This window comes from Thalassophryne amazonica, chromosome 3, assembly GCF_902500255.1.
Source record: "Thalassophryne amazonica chromosome 3, fThaAma1.1, whole genome shotgun sequence".
In the NCBI taxonomy this organism is placed as follows: Eukaryota; Metazoa; Chordata; class Actinopteri; order Batrachoidiformes; family Batrachoididae; genus Thalassophryne; species Thalassophryne amazonica.
In genome coordinates, this window is record NC_047105.1 from 27,668,538 (window position 1) to 27,687,234 (window position 18,697).

The following is an 18,697-nucleotide window of genomic DNA, read 5'->3' on the forward strand; positions in this document are numbered from 1 at the left end:
ATGCCCATTGGATTGTATAATAGATGTTACCTCATAACTTGATAACTAAGCATAACAGATGGCGCAAACTATTCATGTTTAAAACTGTATTAGTGCAACCAATAATTTGTCTCCCTTTTTATCCACTTTAGAGCAACTTTAATTTTACTCATCACCATTTTTGCTATTTTTAACGAAATACTTCCATAACAATCAGCCATAGATAGACCAAACTACACCTTTTTTGAATCTTTAGTATCAGACAAATAATGTGGTATAGTTTTCAATATGATTGGATGATTTTTAAAAGTCAGCCGCTGTGTAATCCTTCACTAACCATGACATGGTGACAGCTACCACCCTAGGATGGCCACCACATATGAATATTAACTTGGGATATAATGTGCACTGCAAGTTACATCTGGTAGGTTTTTGCCACCATAAGTTGTAGTAGCACACCCACTTTCAGGGGTCTGGCCCAAGTCATAAGAGGAAGTAAGTTAAGTTGCTCGGTGGCTGCTGTGGCTGCTGGTGGCCGATGACTTCAATGGCGTACAAGCTCATTAAACTGGTTGGTCTGAGCACAAAGGGCACACTTGATCCAGAGCACAGAAACACTGCAGGGCAAAACGCCACTCGGGTTTTTAATTCATTCTCAGCCTGCCATGAGACCACAAACACACAAATACATTGACAGGCACAAAGCAAACACAGGCTTTTTGTGGTGGAACATTTGTCATTTATTAGAGGCAGGAGATAGAAGCAGAAGGTTAATTTCAGGACAACCTTGTTCTCTGTTGCAGTGGTGTTAAGACAGCTTGTGGTGTTGTGGTGTATTTTTCACTTCACCTCAAAACAATGTTACTTTAGTTTTCATTGTGGATTTTATCAAATATCCAAACCACTTGATTTCTGTCTTCCGCATTCCGAACACTACCGCTGCTTTCGGCGAGTCCCATTATGGGGCACCAGAGCAGATCATCTGTCTTCACCGCACTCTGTCCTTTACATGTCCTTCCTCTGTCACACCAACCACTTGGTTGTCCTCCTTCATCACATCCATAAACCTCCTAATTGTCCTCCCTCTTCTCCTGCCTGATGGCTCCATCCTCAGCATCCTTCTCCCTATATACCCGCTATCCGTCCTCTGCACATTTCCAAACAGATGTGGACATTTTCTGTACTTGCAATACCATAAGTTGGCAAAGTGGACATCCTGCGTAGGTCATTTTGAGTTACTGGCCTTCACAGCTCAGAAATAAACAAAGATAATTTTACAGGAATAGACAAATTTTCATTGCCAAAGAAAGTGTAAACTGTAACAAATTATGTATCACTAACAGAGGTACCTGCCTTTGCCCAGGTGAAGTGTAGTTACCAAATTGTAAGTTTTTTTCATAAAAATAAATGAATAAATAAAGAAATGTAAGCACATTGTTGGAATCAGCACAACAACATGGTAGTTTTAGGTTCTAAATAAACTCCATCAATCAGCATACTCTTGCTCAGTCTTTTAAAAGGGCTGTATGATTGTGCTGAAACTAGCAAACCTGGGCTGTTTCCTAGTAGTATTGAGATATTTATTGTATGTTTATTGTTTCAGGTTCTGCCTTGTATTACTTTAGAATAATTAATTGCCATGATTCCACATACTCTGTTACAGTAGATGGCGGTATGCACCTCTAAAGCTAGTTTTCGATCCTTCGATAAACACAAAGATGTTTAAGTTTCATAAATATATTAATGAAAATATTTTTTTAATTAATAAAAAATCAATTTATTAATTAAGTGTTGTTTATTTTCAGACTGTGGCTGACGACTTGACAAAGGTGAGCGCCTTAAAGCAGTAATTCATGATGGATTTAATCGTTCATGTGTGTCGAAAATTACGCCATCTTTTACGTACCGTGATGCTAACAGCTAACATTAACATGACGAATGGCTCCATCTGGAATAGTATGGTTTGTTTTGCAGTTAATTGATGTACTGGATCATGTCTAGGAAGCCTGTGCTGCATTTTTTGTGTGGTGTGTGTGTGTGTGTGTGTGTGTGTGTGTGTGTGTGTGTGTGTGTGTGTGGTGTGTGTGTGTGTGTGTGTGTGTGTGTGTGTGTGTGTGTTTTGTCGAGTGAAGAGGCAATTTCTGCCTGAGTCAGTGGCACAGAGCCACATGATCAGGAAACGTCTTACATTGAAGAAAAGGAGTCTGATGGATTTACACACTTTAAATATGGACATGATCAGAATGTGTCCAAATAAAATACTTTCATTATGTTTCTATTTGAGATACATACGGAAATTGTTGATGAACAGATAAACATAATTATTAGGAGAGGTTTTTAAATCCTTGGGATAGGATATAACTTTAAAGCTTCTAATATTGGAAATGTGTAACTTGTGAATGAATTATGCATGAAATTGTCACATTTTAAGATACTGTAAAATTTTCTTCAGAAATGTAAACTTGTATTTATTACTGCCAAAGTGGTAATTTTTCATTGACATTTGCGAGAAGGGTATCTTAAAATGAATTCATGTAGGTTTGTGAAAAAGTGGCCTTGGGTTGGCAAAGACATGGTCAGATTTACAGGATTTACAAGATACTGGTGTGGATCCTGAAAGTTTTTCTGCTTGTTTTTTCCCCATTGTCATGATATAAAGCATTGATGGATCTTTTTGGGTAATTGGTCAAGAAAGTACTGCATGGTTCTAGAAGAAAAAAAGATTAAATATTTAAAAATACTGATACTGATGCTGATGTAGTTTCCCATATCATTTAACAGCTCGAAGTCCTGCATCTACATTAGACACGTTATTCAATATTGGTTCTTAGAATCAGAGTTTCAGCTAAGACTGAGTTTGGTTCTGGGTGGCACGCTCAACATTATACTCACAAAATTAGATTTTGATGCTCCTCCTCTTCCCAGGTCTGGTTGAACCATAAAGCTTATGCTGAATAACAGAGTGCAGCCTCAGACGTGCCTGAAACTCTGTTACAAGCCTGTTTTTCAAGCATGTTTTTGTCGTGTTGCAGGAGCAGTACGTGTTTGTTCACGATGCCATCCTGGAGGCGTGTCTATGTGGGAACACAGCCATACCCGTGTGTGAGTTCAGAGCCATTTACTACAACATCAGCAGGCTGGACCCGCAGACCAACTCCAGCCAGATTAAAGACGAGTTCCAGGTACATGCGTACACACAATTGCCATCATCAGTAATTTCTATGACTTTACAATTTTAAAATCCCTGAGGTTTTATATGTCTCTATAACTTTATTTATCTTTTGGTTCTTTTTTTAGACACTGAACATAGTGACCCCTAGGGTCCGCCCAGAGGACTGCAGTGTGGGTCTTTTACCCAGGAACCACGATAAAAACCGCAGTATGGATGTCCTGTCAGCCGACCGCTGCCTGCCGTTCCTCATATCTGTGGACGGAGAAAGTTCCAACTACATCAATGCTGCATTAATGGATGTACGTGAGCATTTGGCGCTCTGATTGTGTGTTGATCTTTTATCTCGTCTGTCTTTATCCGTTGTTCTTGTTGTTTTCAGAGCCACAAACAGCCAGCCGCTTTCATTGTTACCCAGCATCCTTTGCCAAACACCATGGGAGACTTCTGGCGGTTGGTGTTTGACTACAACTGCTCCTCCATCGTCATGTTGAATGAGATGGATACAGCGCAGGTACGCCCCAACATATTAAAAACACGTACAGTTCCCATTAAATGGTTGAACTCTTCACAGTTTTTAAAGGGGAACTCTGGGATTTTACAGCCTGTGCTGGAAAATTGGAAAAAGTTTCACAGTTAAAATTTTCATTTGAAACAAAAACAATTTTTATCAGTCCAGTATTGATTTATAACACAAACACTCTCTCATGGGCTGGAAGGCTACACAATGCCATTGTAAAGAGAAAGCTAAAAACAGTCACGGAAAACTGCTTCTTGTTGCCAAGCGTCTGGTATCATGGATCTCTTAGGAGGTAAACATGAAGAGAACATGTTCTCGAAGGCTCAGGCACCTGTGTGGTGGATCATGCACAGAGAAATGTGATACATAACCAAAAGATCTAAGCTGATGCAAGTGATACTCCTCATCAAGGCACAAAGTCAATTCAGTGGTACCCAAGGATCCTCCAAAGGCACCTGGTCCCAAAGACATCCTGTCACTGCATTAGGCCACTTCGTAGTCCAAGTTGGTCCAAGTCTCAACCATACAGTAAGACTGGAAACTAAGCCAAGATCTTTGTTCTGCAAAGATCTTGGCATCCCAAGATATACTCCATGAATATTAGTTAACTGCAGTTGTGATTTGCTTTTTAAATTTATTTATACTGTATGTTCAAATAAAATGTGCATACTATGCTACAAGAGTGTTAATAGTCTTACTAAAACATGAAAATTGTAATCTACATATTAAAATACATACTTATTGACCTCAAAATACTAAATCTGCTCAGCTATATGATGTTTTATGTAAATTCATATCACACTTGGAAAATAGCAGCCATGTTGGATTTTTGCTTGGCTAACATTGTTTTTGATCTCCCGTGGTATGAAATACGTAGGAGATATTCTGATCATCATGTACAGCTGCCTGTCTATCCGTCTGTCCGTCCATTCATTGCTTGTTATATCTCAATATGTCAAGAATCGCTTGACCAATTTCACTCATATTTACCATAAGGGTGTACCTGGGTGATCCCCCAACACCAGTCAGTTGTGGTGACCTCGAGGTCAATTTCAAGGTCACAGTGAGATATTCAAGATACTGCCATTGCCAACTGTGTTAGCACAATATGTCAAGAACCCAACCTAATCCAATTTCATTCATATTTAGCATAAGGGTGTACTTAGGTGACCTCCAACACCAGTCAGCTTACAGTGACCTTGGGGTCAGTTTCAAGGTCACAGCGAGATATTCAAGATATTGTCATTCCCGCCCTTGTAAGCAATATCTCAAGAACCAGTTTACCAATTTCATTCATATTTAGCATAAGGGTGTACTTGGGTGATCCCCAGCACTTTGTATTACTGATTTGTGGCAACCTGGGGGGTTTGTCATCTCTTAATGACTCTTATTTGAATAAGCACCCCCATGTTGGATAAATGTACCAGTATTGGTGCTTGTATAATCATTTGCATGATTCTCCTGACATCTCCAGTTATTTGCCATTCAGGAAGTCAAGGTGAAGGAGTTGACTGGTACAACCTCAATTCCAATTAAGTTGAGACGTTGTGTAAAATGTAAATAAAACAGAATACAATGATTTGCAAATCAATCTTCAACCTGTATTCAACTGAATACACCAGAAAGACAAGCATATTTAATGTTCAAACTGATAAACTTTATTGTTTTTTGTGCAATATTTTCTCATTTTGAAATGGATGCCTGTAACATGTTTCAAAAAAGATGGGACAGTGGTATGTTTAGCACTGTGTTACATCACCTTTCCTTCTAACAACACTCAATACGCATTTGGGAATTAGGACACTAATTGTTGAAGCTTTGTAGGTGGAATTCTTTCCCATTCTTGCTTGATGTACGACTTCAGTTGTTCAATCGTGCGGGGTCTCCGTTGTCATATCTTGTGCTTCATAATTTGCCACACATTTTCAATGGGTGACAGATCTGGACTGCAGGCAGGCCAGTCTAGTACCCGCACTCTTTTACTACGAAACCACACTGATGTAACACGTGCAGAATGTGGCTTGGCATTGTCTTGCTGAACTAAGCAAGGACGTCCATGAAAAAGACGTTGCTTGGATGGCAGCATGTGTTGCTCCAAAACTGGATGTACCTTTCAGCATTGATGGTGCCATCACAGATGTGTAAGTTGCCCATGCCATGGACACTAACACACCCCCATACCATCACAGATGCTGGCTTTTGAACTTTGCGCTGGTAACAATCTGGATGGTCTTTTTCTCTTTTGTCCGGAGGACACTATGTCCATGATTTCCAAAAACAATTTGAAATGTGGACTCAGACGACAGCACATTTTTCCACTTTGCGTCTGTCCATTTCAAATGAGCTCAGGCCCAGAGAAGGCGGTGCATTTCTGGATGTTGTTGAGTATGGCTTCACTTTGCATGGTAGAGTTTTAACTTACACTTGTAGATGTAGCGACGAACTGTGTTAACTGACAATGGTTTTCTGAAGTGTTCCTGAGCCATGAGGTAAGATCCTTTACACAATGATGTCGGTTTTTTAATGCAGTGCTGCCTGAGGGATCAAAGGTCAAGGGCATTCAATGTTGGTGTTTCTACCTTGCTGCTTACGTGTAGAAAGTTCTCCAGATTCTCTGAATCTTCTGATACATTATGGACTGTAGATGATGGAATCCCTAAATTCCTTGCAATTGAACATTGAGAAACATTGCTCTTAAACTGTTTTAAACTATTTTTTCACGCAGTTGTTCACAAAGTGGTGATCCTCGCCCCATCTTTGCTTGTGAACAGCTGAGCCTTTTGGGGATGCTCCTTTTATACCCAATCATGACACTCGCAGTTAGTGTCCTCAGTTCCCAAATGCTTATTGAGTGTTGTTAGCAGTCTTGCCACAGTTACTTTGAAAAAGTAATCCAATTACTGATTACTCCTTGAAAAAATAACTTAGTTTACTGATACTCAACTGTAAAAGTAACTGTTAGATTACTAGTTACTTTTTTAGTTACTTTCCCCAGCTGCCGACAACAACCCTCTGCCACCTCAACATGACAGTGATACCTGTTTTGCCAAAATTCACTTTATAGTCACCCTTTCTTGACTTCAATGAAAATAAATACTTGTTTTATAAAAAGTAAAATAAAGACCTCTTTCTTGGCCTCATATTTAACTGTTGACAGCACTGGAACAGTAAAACTTGCAATTTCTAACCTACATTTATAAATGTAACTGTTAAATTCTTTTTAACATTTTTCTAACGTTTAAATTCTGTCTAAACATTTACTTGTCGAAATTATTATTATTACCCTCCGCCAAGGAGGTTATATTTTCAGTCGCGTTTGTTTGTTTGTCTGTCTGTCAGCAGGATAACAAAAAGTTTTTAAACGGATTTTGATGAAATTTTGTGGAGTGGTTGGAAATGACAAGAGGAACAAGTGATTAATTGTAGTGGTGATCCGGATCCCGACGCTAACGCGTTAGCATGTCTATGGCATTTTCAATGTTAAAAGTTAGCATTAAGCAGTTGCAGCTGTCATCACATTCGGGTGCATCTTGTTTTCAAATTGTAATATTTCTTAAATGTATTTTTGTTTATATATTAATAATCTAATGATTATTATATACAGTTTTAGAGAAAGAGACAAAAAGAAATAGATCACTGTGCCAAGGAGGGAATCTCTTTAGGGTCAGTGACCCTATGACCTTGTTTAGAGAAGTGTTTCATAAATGTTAAAAAATTTATATATTTGCAGTTTAGTTGAATAATAAATTGAATTTTCGTCTCTTATTTGTTTTTGTCTATAAGCACATGCAGTATCAATATCAGTGATCAGATGACAGTAGCTTCTGGGAAAAGTGCAAGTTGCAATAAACTGTGATGCCAAGCGCTAAGGATACATGCTATCCAGTCACAGCAGATGCAACTTTTTTTACTACTGAGCAAACATCATTGTTAGACTTTTTTAGGTTCAATGATTCCACGGCGTGTAGATGTTGGAGTCAGTGACCCCATGGCCTTGGCGGAGGTTTGCACTCTCTGGGTGCTTCTAGTTATAAGTAGTATTAGTAGTTGTAGTTTAAAAAGGCTTCAAACTGGACCTTTAATCTAGGGGTGTTGTGGGGGGGAGGAGGGGAACACATCCCTGCCCCACGCCCCCATTCCATCTGGATTTGCCCCTGCTTTGGTGTTTGAGCACAAAGAATGGGATAACATTTATTTATGCAGAAAACATGACCAGATTTACAGGTAAGAAAGTTTTATTGCGTTTTCACATCATGTGGTCCTCAGAAAGAGAGTTTAGGTGCATTTGAGTGGAAAATAGTGTTAGTTGTTGACGCGTCACGGTGGATCAGCTGTTTTTTAGCGAGCAGATATGGAGCAGCTCAGCTCAGAATTCTAAATAAAGGAGAAAAAAGCATAAAAAATGTCTTTGTAAAGCTCAGTGCAGGTGTTGTGTTGTCACCGCGCTTTAAGAGGTGAGGATGAGTCGTAGGCTGCTGCAGAAACCGTGGATGAAAAGTTCACAGCTCGATTAAAGTGGGCAGTTCAGTCGAACCCGACCCCTTGCCCACGGACCAAGTTTAATGCTGCTATCGACCCACAATGCAAAAATAATAGTAACGCATAGTGACTTGGAGAAGTAACTTAATATGATTACTGATTTGGAAAGATCATCGTTACTAAAAAAAAGTGGTCAGATTAGAGTAGCACGTTACTAAGTAACGCGTTACCGGCATCACTGGTTGTTAGAAGGAAAGGTGGTGGTAAACATACCACTGTCCCAGCTTTTTTGAAATGTGTTGCAGGCATCCATTTCAAAATGAGCAAATATTTGGACAAAAACAATAAAGTTTATCAGTATGAACATTAAATGTCTTGTCTTTGTGGTGTATTCAATTGAATATACATAGGTTGAAGAGGATTTGCAAATCATTGTATTCTGTTTTTATTTACATTTCACACAATGTTCCAACTTCACTGGAACTGGGGTTGTATGAACAAACTGGAATTCAAGCGAACTAACCTTAATGCACTGGTTCTGTAAAATAAATTACTTTTACCATCAGTAAAATGATAATAATAATAATAATAACTTTCAGAGCGGTCAGACGCCACCCTACATCAGTGAACTTCTAAACCCTTATGGTCTCTGAGATCCTCAGACCAGAACGTGTTGGTTGTGCTGAGTTCTAAGTTGAGACTGCATTTGGGGCGGCAGCTCCCTATCTCTAGAATGCACTACTATTGCATCTGCACTCCGTGGACTCTGCTGTTAAGGAGAAGCTCAAGACTCATTTGCACAGGATTGCTTTCACCTAGTGTTGTGTTGCTCTTTTTAAATGTTGTGTTTTTCTTATTTCAGTTTTTTTGAAGCACTTTGTGATTGTATCTTGTAAGGTGGTATATATAAATCTTAATTACTTACTTAATGTTATTATTATTATTACATTTGTTTCAATGTGACTTCTCGTGAAGTAAAGGCAGACTGGGTTCAGTTCTCACTCAGCTCTCAGACACCTCTGGAGTCTCAGCTCACACATGCTCAGAATTTCAAATGAACAGGAGCAGAATAAGAGAAATAGTTGGCATTATTTCTCCTCTGTGGAGATGAAAAATCCCATGACTGACACACAGTGCTATTTTATTTAAGAATCCAGATTTTTCTCATTTTGTTCCTTCTCAGAACATTACATTCTACATGCAGATAACTTTTCGTATTATCAGGACATACTGTGAAAGTATAAAACTGGGAAAATTGAATTCATGTCGGCCACAGAGGTGAACCTCTTCATAATCACTGGGAAGAATTCATCCCGGCTTTGAAACTATATGTCCTGTTCCGACTTCTGATTTGTCTTCGCACTGCAGTTGTGTATGCAGTACTGGCCAGAGAAGAGTTCCTGTTGCTATGGTCCCATTCAGGTGGAGTTCATATCGGCAGACATCGATGAAGACATCATCAACCGCATCTTCAGGATCTGCAACATGGCCAGGGTATTCAAACACTCACACATAGCTTCATACAGTGAGTTAGCAGTTAGTACTCACATAATGACAGTCCAGGATCAGATTCCAGCACTGTGTGGCTGGATGTGTGGGGCTCCTCTGGTCACTCCAGTTTCCTCCAACATGAAGTTCAGTTTAGTTTAATTCAGTTTATTTATCTGTTACTGAGTCATGACATAATTTACCCCAAGGTACTACACGTGAGTAAGGCCTACCTTTACTGATGCCCTAAGCACACACATTGACTACTATGGTCAGGGAGAACTCCCTTAGGGTTTTTTTTTTTCGGAATATGATGACACCTCAAGCAGACCAGTCTCACACAGGTGACCATCTGCTTTGGCCAAACTAACTACAAAGCAAATGATAAAATAAAACAAAAGCACCCAAAAGAATTGTCAAACATGGAGAGACGGAGTCCAGTTATCACGACTGATGGTTCAAAAGACATCCAAGAGGTCAGAGTCTCAGTGATATGGATGACACTTGGTGAGTCTGTGACTCCACTTATCAGCCACATGATGGTCCCCTAATCCATAGGCACGCTCCAGATGGCAACAGCATCCGTACAGGCCACACATCACAGTTCTGGAAGGATCTGGGATGGATGGATGGATGGATGGATGGATGGATGGATGGATGGATGGATGGATGGATGGATGGATGGATGGATGGATGGATGGATGGATGGATGGATGGATGGATGGATGGATGGATGGATGGTGAGGAAATGAGGTGAGTTGATGGATGGATGTGTTATGGATAGATGGAGGGGTGAGTGAATGGGTTCATGGATGGGTTCATGGATGGATATGTGCATTGGATGGATGGATGGATGGTGAGGAAATGAGGTGAGTTGATGGATAGATGGAGGAGTGAGTGGATGGGTTCATGGATGGATATGTGCATTGGATGGATGGGTGGGTGGATGGATGGATGGATGGATGGATGGATCGTGAGGAAATGAGGTGAGTTGATGGATGGATGGATGGATGTCAGAGAGACAGATAGATGTGTGATGGATAGATGGAGGGGTGAGTGAATGGATTAATGCATGGATATGTGCATTGGTGAATGGATGGATGGATGGAGGAGTGGATAGATGGATGGATAGGCAGATGGAAGGGTAGATCTCAGTAAGAGGTCCATGGAACATAGATGGTCCACTACCCGTGACTAAAGCAGTGTTTTTTGACCTGGACTGAATCCTCAGTTAACAGACGTAGGGCTTGGATTATGTGTCAAAGTATAAATGAAAATGGGTTAAATGCAGCCGCTGGCATCCTGAATGTGAGCCACCTGAATTCTGGATCATGTCCAGAGAAAAGCACCGCATAGCACAAATGCCGTAGCTGAGGTTTTTCATTTAATTTTCACATTCTCATAGGTGAGTGCTGATGTCTGATTTGCAGTGTTTGATGTTAGACTTTTAAAAATCGCTTTGAGGGGTTCCTAGTTTGAGTCTTTTCAGAAACGTGTCATTTTTATCCAACATATTTCAGCATTGAACAGACAGACTAGTAACTGCTCAGAAACAGAAACATTCCTTCACATCCTCACCTCATTTCCTGTTTCTTCCTTCTCCTCTGTTTTTTTTAACTCCCTTCTCATTTTCTCACCCACCCATGACGCCACATCTCTGGCGGTGTGCTGCTGCCGTGTGCTGCTGTACCCGCCACCCCGATTTTCTGTCTCTCAAACACACATCACCAGTCTAGCGTGAAATGGCTCATATCATCAACACAACAGTATGTTTCGCAGCACCAAACCGGCTGAGTCTGAACCGCCGGCCTCTAAACCGTCAGGTGGAGAGAGAGGAGAAGAAGAAATATGTGAATGGAGAGCAAGACAACAAGTAATCCAAGTGCAGGGAAAGCACATCAGGAGACAGTGAAGGAGTCAAAGCGGTGAAGTGATGAAAATGGAAAAGAGGGACACGCGCGTGCGCATGTATTTAACATTTGCCATATTTTCATTTGTTTGAATGAGTTACAGCTCATTTGCATACGCGTGTGTGAGATGAAGCTCACACTAAATCAGGTCTGACACATTCAGGTGTTTTTGGTCATGGATGCCCAAACGCTTCAGGCCAGACGTCTGAAAACGTTTTCTTTCTGATGTGAAATTGAATTTAGTCCATCGTGTATCGTAGTCGTCTTTGTTTTTTTTGCAGAATATCGGCGGCAGAATGATCTGTTAACAGAAAGCGTATCATTGTGATGCGCCGTATCTTGATGATCAACCACTCATGGTTTAAAGCACATAGGGCAGGCGCATTCGGGGCGTGTCCAGTGTTGGGGTCATTCAGTAAATTTAAATGATGTACTTTAAAAAGAAATGTAATACATTACTTCTTTACTGTCTATGGAAAGTAACTCGTGACATGACTCATTACATAATAAAATCATCGGCGTTTATTTATTTGTCTGTCTGTTAGCAGGATTACTGCATGGACTTTGACAAAACATTTTAAACCCGATACATATCAGGCCCTGGAAGACTCCATTAAATTATGAAGGTAATCTGGATCCAGATTCTGGATCAAGTCTACTTTATATAGACTTGGAAGGACTACGTCAAAACTACTTCACGGATTCTCATGAAGTATGGTTTTAGTGCAGACGGTTCCCAGTTCAAATCCCATCCCTGCCACATTTTCCATGTAATGTGGAGTTGCATCACGTAGGGCCTCCGGTTGTAAAACTTGAGCCAAATCAACATGCAGAGCTACCTGGGTCTGCTGTGGTGGCCCTGAGTGAAAACAAGGGGAGCAGCCAAAGGACTTACTTTTACGAGGATAGGTTAAAAAAAAATTATGTGCAGTAACTGCACATACAAGTGGGCAAAAAGTATTTAGTCAGTCCCTGATTGTGCAAGTTCCCCTACTTAGAAAGATGAGAGAGGTCTGTAATTTTCATCATAGGTACACTTCTACTGTGAGAGACAAAATGAGAAAAAAAATTCCAGGAAATCACATTGTAGGATTTTTAAAGAATTTATTGTAAATTCTGGTGGAAAATAAGTATTTGGTCAATAATAAAAGTTCAACTCAATACTTTGTAACATAATCTTTGTTGGCAATGACAGAGGTCAAACGTTTCCTCTAAGTCTTCACCAGGTTTGCACACACTGTAGCTGGTATTTTGGCCCATTCTTCCATGCAGATCTCCCCTAGAGCAGTGATGTTTTGGGGCTGTCGCTGGGCAACACGGACTTTCTACTCCCTCCACAAATTTTCTATGGGGTTGAGGTCTGGAGACTGGCTAGGCCACTCCAGGACCTTGACATGCTTTTACGGAGCCACTCTTTTGTTGCCTGTTGCCTGTTTGGGATCATTGTCATGCTGGAAGACCCAGCCACATTGCATCTTCAATGCTTTCACTGATGGAAGGAGGTTTTGGCTTAAAATCTCACGATACATGGCCATGTTCATTCTTCCCTAAACATGGATCAATCGACCTGTCCCCTTTGCAGAAAAACAACCCCAAAAGATGATGTTTCCACCCCCATGCATCACAGTATGTATGGTTGTTCTTGGAATGCAACTCAGCATTCTTCTTCATCCAAACACGACGAGTTGAGTTTTTACCAAAAAGTTCTATTTTGGTTTCATCTGACCACATGATATTCTCCCAGTCCACTTCTGGATCATCCATATGACCTCTTGCAAACTTCAGACGGGCCTGGACATATACTGGCTTAAGCAGGGGGACACGCCTGGCACTGCAGGATTTGAGTCCCTCTGTGCGTAGTGTGTAGCCTTTGTTACTTTGGTCCCAGCTCTCTGCAGGTTCACTATTCATCAGGTTCCTCCATGTAGTTCTGGGATTTTTGCTCACCGTTCTCATGAACATTTTGACCCCATGGGATGACATCTTGTGTGAAGCCCCAGATCGAGGGAGATTATCAATGGTCTCGTATGTCTTCCATTTTCTTACAATTGCTCCCACAGTTGATTTATTCACACCAACCTGCTTGACTATTGTAGATTCACTCTTCCCAGCCAGGGGCAGGTCTACAATTTTCTTCCTGGTGTCCTTTGACAGCTCTTTGTCTTGGCCATGGTTGAGGTTTGGAGTCTGACTGTTGAGGCTGTGGATAGGTGTCTTTTATACAGATATGAGTTCAAACAGATGCCATTAATACAGGTAACAGGTGGAGGACTGAAGAGCTTCTTAAAGAAGAAGTTACAGGTCTGTGAGCCAGAAATCTTGCTTCTTTGTGGGTGACCAAATACTTTTTTCCACCATGGTTTACAATTAAATTCTTTAAAAATCCTACAATGTGATTTTCTGGATTTTTTTTTCTCATTTTGTTTCTCATAGTTGAAGTGTACCCATGTTGAATAAATTACAGACCTCTCTCAATCTTTCTAAGTAGGAGAAGTTGCACAATCAGGGACTGACTAAATACTTTTTCACCCCACTATAAATTACTATTTAGCATAAGGCTAAATATGTCAATAGCTGGACAAAAAATGTAAAGGTTCCATTTTCATTTTAATGTGATGAAATTTATTCTTACAGTTATAAAATACAATAAATTTAGTGAACGGAAACTTACCATATAAATTTCATCTTAACGCCATTTGAACAGTTTCACTGTTGACTCTCTGAGTAGTTACATACATACATGTTGAGTTATTTATTTTAATAGGTAATATTTGTTCCATCATATAAAAAAAGATATATGAGGTCTATTAGAAAAGTATCCGACCTTATATTTTTTTCAAAAACCATATGGATTTGAATTACGTGTGATTGCGTCAGCCAAGCTTGAACCTTTGTGCGCATGCGTGAGTTTTTTCATGCCTGTCGGTTGCGTCATTCGCCTGTGAGCAGGCTTTGAGTGAGGATGGTCCACCCCTCTCGTCGTTTTTTTCATTGTTTAGGAATGGCTCAGAGACTGCCGCTTTGCTTGATCAAAATTTTTTCAGAAACTGTGAGGGACATCAAAGTGGACACCATTTGAGAAATTCATATGGTTTTTGGTGAAACTTTTATGGGCTTCAAAGAGATTACGGAGTGTTACTGTCGCTTTAAGGATGGTCCAGAGCGACTGGTGGTGCGCCGCACTCTGAAGCGGTGCCATCGACAGGCCGAGCGACCATTTCATTTCTAAACGGATGGCTGTATGGATCCGTGACCATCGTGTGCAATTTCTCTGGTTATCACAAGAGCTGGACATCAACCATTTTCCGGCAGATTTCACTTTAACAAGAGATTTTGTCATGGAAAGCCGAGCGGAGGCTTCGCGTGTCACGATGGATTCGCTACTGGAATGAGACAAACCACCTCCTTTTGGTCTCACAGGATAGCTTTGAGATGGTGTTCAGACAGCTGTCGGTGGTTTTCCATCGAGTGATTCTCTGAGAAATTGTGGTGTGCCTGGACATGCCAAGAACATGTCTGTGAGGCTCATCACGGCGTTGCTTTGTGCCATGTGGCACCGCCGCGACGCGCGGAATTCCTCCGCCCGTCGTCTCAAAGTGCCAAAAAGTGCTGATGTCCACGTCTTTTCACAAATTCCTGTGCTAGCCAATGACATCCCGTAAAACACAGCGTCCAGTTTGGAAATGACGGCAACATTCCACTGTTACAGGAGTTTTTGTCATGGAAAGAGGAGCGGAGGCTTCGCGTGTTCGTGGCGGTGCCGCATGGCGCAAAGCAAACACCCTGATGAGCCTCACAGGACATGTTCTTGCATGGCCAGGCACATCCACAATTTCTGGGATAATCACTCGATGGAAAAACCACCGACAGCTGTCTGAACGCCATCTCAAAGCCATCCTGTGAGACCAAAACGGAGGTGGTTTTGTCTCGCTCCAGTAGCGAATCCATTGTGACGCGCGAAGCCTCCGCTCGGCTTTCCATGACAAAATCTCTTGTTAAAAGTGAAATCTGCTGGAAAATGGTTGATGTCCAGCTCTTGTGATAACCAGAGAAATTGCACACGATGGTCACGGATCCATACAGCCATCCGTTTAGAAATGAAGTGGTCGCTCGGCCTGTCGATGGCAGCTTCGGAGCGCGGCGCACCACCAGTCGCTCTGGGCCGTCCTTAAAGCGACAGTAACACTCCATAATCTCTTTGAAGCCCATAAAATTTTCACCAAAAACCATCTGAATTCCTCAAATGGTGTCCACTTTGATGTCCCTCACAGTTTCTGAAAAAATTTTGATCAAGCAAAGCGGCAGTTTCTGAGCCATTCCTAAACAATGAAAAAAAAACGACGAGAGGGGTGGACCACTCCTCACTCAAAGCCTGCTCACAGGCGAATGATGCAACCAACAGGCGTGAAAAAACTCACGCATGCGCACGAAGGTTCAAGCTTGGCTGACGCAATCACACGTGATTCAAATCCATATGGTTTTTGAAAAAAAATAATAAGGTCGGATACTTTTCTAATAGACCTCGTAAATGAAAACTGAGTATTCAAATATGTTTCTTACATCTTGAGATATGTCAAATATTTCTGTATTTTTTTTCACCGTTGCTGTAGGCACCCATTTTGGATTTTTGTTTGGCGCATCAGCTAATTTTTAAGAGAACTCCAGTATGAACATTTTTGCCAGGTTTCACACTCATGTCATAATTTGAGCGATTCTCATCAAAATCAGCAGTTAGCTGCTCTGCTATCAGCACTGGTGTGTGTTTATCTTCATATATACATCAGATTATTAAAGTGTTGATTTTGGTGATGACATCAGTGACCATTGAATCATCGTCCTGGCACTCTGTCTCCAGCCACAGGACGGTTACCGCCTCGTGCAGCATTTCCAGTTTATTGGCTGGCCGGCGTACAGGGACACGCCTCTTTCCAAGCGCTCCATCCTGCAGCTCGTCAGGAGGTTGGCCAAGTGGCAGGAGCAGTACGACGGAGGTGACGGGAGGACCGTGGTACACTGTCTGTAAGTCTGCACGCACGCACACACGGCTGTTTGAAGGTGACAGAATGACTGTTACGTTTGAAGGAACCAGACATGTGTTTTGTTTGTGCAGCTGACGCCCCCGCGCTGTGATGACGGATCAAAACAAAAAAAGCTGTGAAGACAAAAAGTACAAATGCTGCACAATATTGATGTTGTGCAGCACTTTTTTAGATTCGCCACATTGATCTGACACACATACAGATGGCCAGTGTCGGTACTTTTGAAGTATGATGTGAGAAATGCACAAAAATACTGTTTTTAACAAACGGCACAGAATCTGGTGCAGCAGATTAGAAGTTATTTTGAGGTTTCAACCTAAATTATAAATGTAAAATTCACTTTATGTCACTGATACTCTTACATACATATCCAGGAGGGCACTCGGAGAGCAAACCTGAGGTGAGGTAAACAGGTTGGCATGGTCAGCGAAGGCAAAACAAGCAGTAAGGGCGTACTAGCGGGTTTGATGTAGTGGTAACAGATCTCAACTGCTGCTGGTGTTTTAGCATGAACGTTGAAAATTGTAAGCATGTTGACAGCTCCCTGACTGACCGAGTCTGGCAGACATCGACTTGCCACTGGTCAGCGTTCATCGATGTTTCTCTCTACGTCAGTTAACACTCAAAGTGTGAATTCACCTTTTGCACTGTGAACTTCCTCGAAAGCTTCTATCCCAAATATTTTGGATCTGCGATGATCTCAAGGCCATGAACAAATTTTGACATTTTTCTTGTTGCATAAAGTATGTCAGTGGATTCACACGTTTTCAGTAGGAATTTGTGCAAACATTCTCAAATCAACAGAGATCCTGCTGAAAACTCGATGCTATAAAAGTTTCATGTACTAATTTTGGACCAAACAGGTTCAGTGTTTAAGTTAACATACAGTCTGTTCCATTTTCAGAACTGATAAATTAACCTGAAGTGAGAAAAATGTTGGTTCTTTGTGCACTGTGCAGACGTTGGATACGTTCATGCACATCATGACATCACGCGGTGTCAAAACCTCACCATGTGACACCTAGTGACTGAAACTGGCCAAGCATGTTTACATCCATCCAGTAGTAAATTTACTTACAATCAACTATATAAAGTCCATATTTAAAAATATCTGTGCTCAGTGTGAGTGCTGAATAGTTTTAATAAAAAACAACCCAAATGCAATAATGAGAGTCAGCAAAAAGTCAAGCAGTGCACGTAGTGTTTGTGCACGACAAATGAGGCTGATAATGAGGCAGGAAAATAAAAGCTGTAAAATCTATAGAAGGGACATTACAAGGAACTTCACGGATAATACAACTCCAAACATGGCCTGAAGCTCACCAATCAGCTCCTGCGGTCACGCCTCATTGGTCCAATCACGTTTGGCATTGATTTTGTTTCACTCACATCTCAGTGCACCTGTCGTGTTTACATCTCTCATTACGTCTGCTGAACTCGTTGTTTCTTTTCCCTCATTGTGTTTGTGAGGAGGATTGTTCCAAAACGTCTCAACACGATCTGCAAAGTAATGGATGTTTTGACTAGGGATGAGCGAGTACACCACTATCTGTATCTGTATCTGTTCAACCATCTAAATTACCTGTATCTGTACTCGGAGTTGTCGGAGCCTAAACCAGAAGTGGGCATGGTTTAACCAGAAGTGGGTGGGGCTTACATCTGTACATTATTTTAAGTCATTATTCATATGGATTGATCAGAAGTGTATGAATGAATATTTACAGAACAGTTTCAAAATTGAGATTCAAATCAATGATTTTGATCACAAAAGTAAGAGAACCATTTTCAGAACAAGTTTTTTATGTACTCAGAACATGAATTTTCTTAAGTGTATGAATGAATATTTACAGAACAGCCTCAAAATTGAGATTCAAATCAATGATTTTGATCACAAAAGTAAGAGAACTATTTTCAGGACACGTTTTTTTATGAACTCAGAACATGAATTTTCTTATGTGTATGAATGAATATTTACGGAACAGCCTTAAAACTGAGATTCAAATCAATGATTTTGATCACAAAAGTAAGAGAACTGTTTACAGAACAAGTTCTTTTATGAACTCAGAACATATTATATAATGTATGAATGAATAACAGAACAGCCTCAGAACTG

The 18,697-nt window shown here is 40.8% G+C and overlaps 1 protein-coding gene across 1 annotated transcript in view; it reads left to right on the forward strand.

Annotated features, from left to right (window-relative positions):
• The window catches only part of ptprt (protein tyrosine phosphatase receptor type T), a 1,196,058-nt gene that overhangs the window by 1,115,438 nt on the left and 61,923 nt on the right, over positions 1 to 18,697 (forward strand). The window contains exons 31-35 of the mRNA XM_034165958.1: positions 3,012 to 3,161; positions 3,277 to 3,450; positions 3,531 to 3,662; positions 9,516 to 9,641; positions 16,401 to 16,564. Coding sequence (XP_034021849.1) covers positions 3,012 to 3,161; positions 3,277 to 3,450; positions 3,531 to 3,662; positions 9,516 to 9,641; positions 16,401 to 16,564 — 746 coding nt within the window. The remainder of the gene's footprint in view (positions 1 to 3,011; positions 3,162 to 3,276; positions 3,451 to 3,530; positions 3,663 to 9,515; positions 9,642 to 16,400; positions 16,565 to 18,697) is intronic.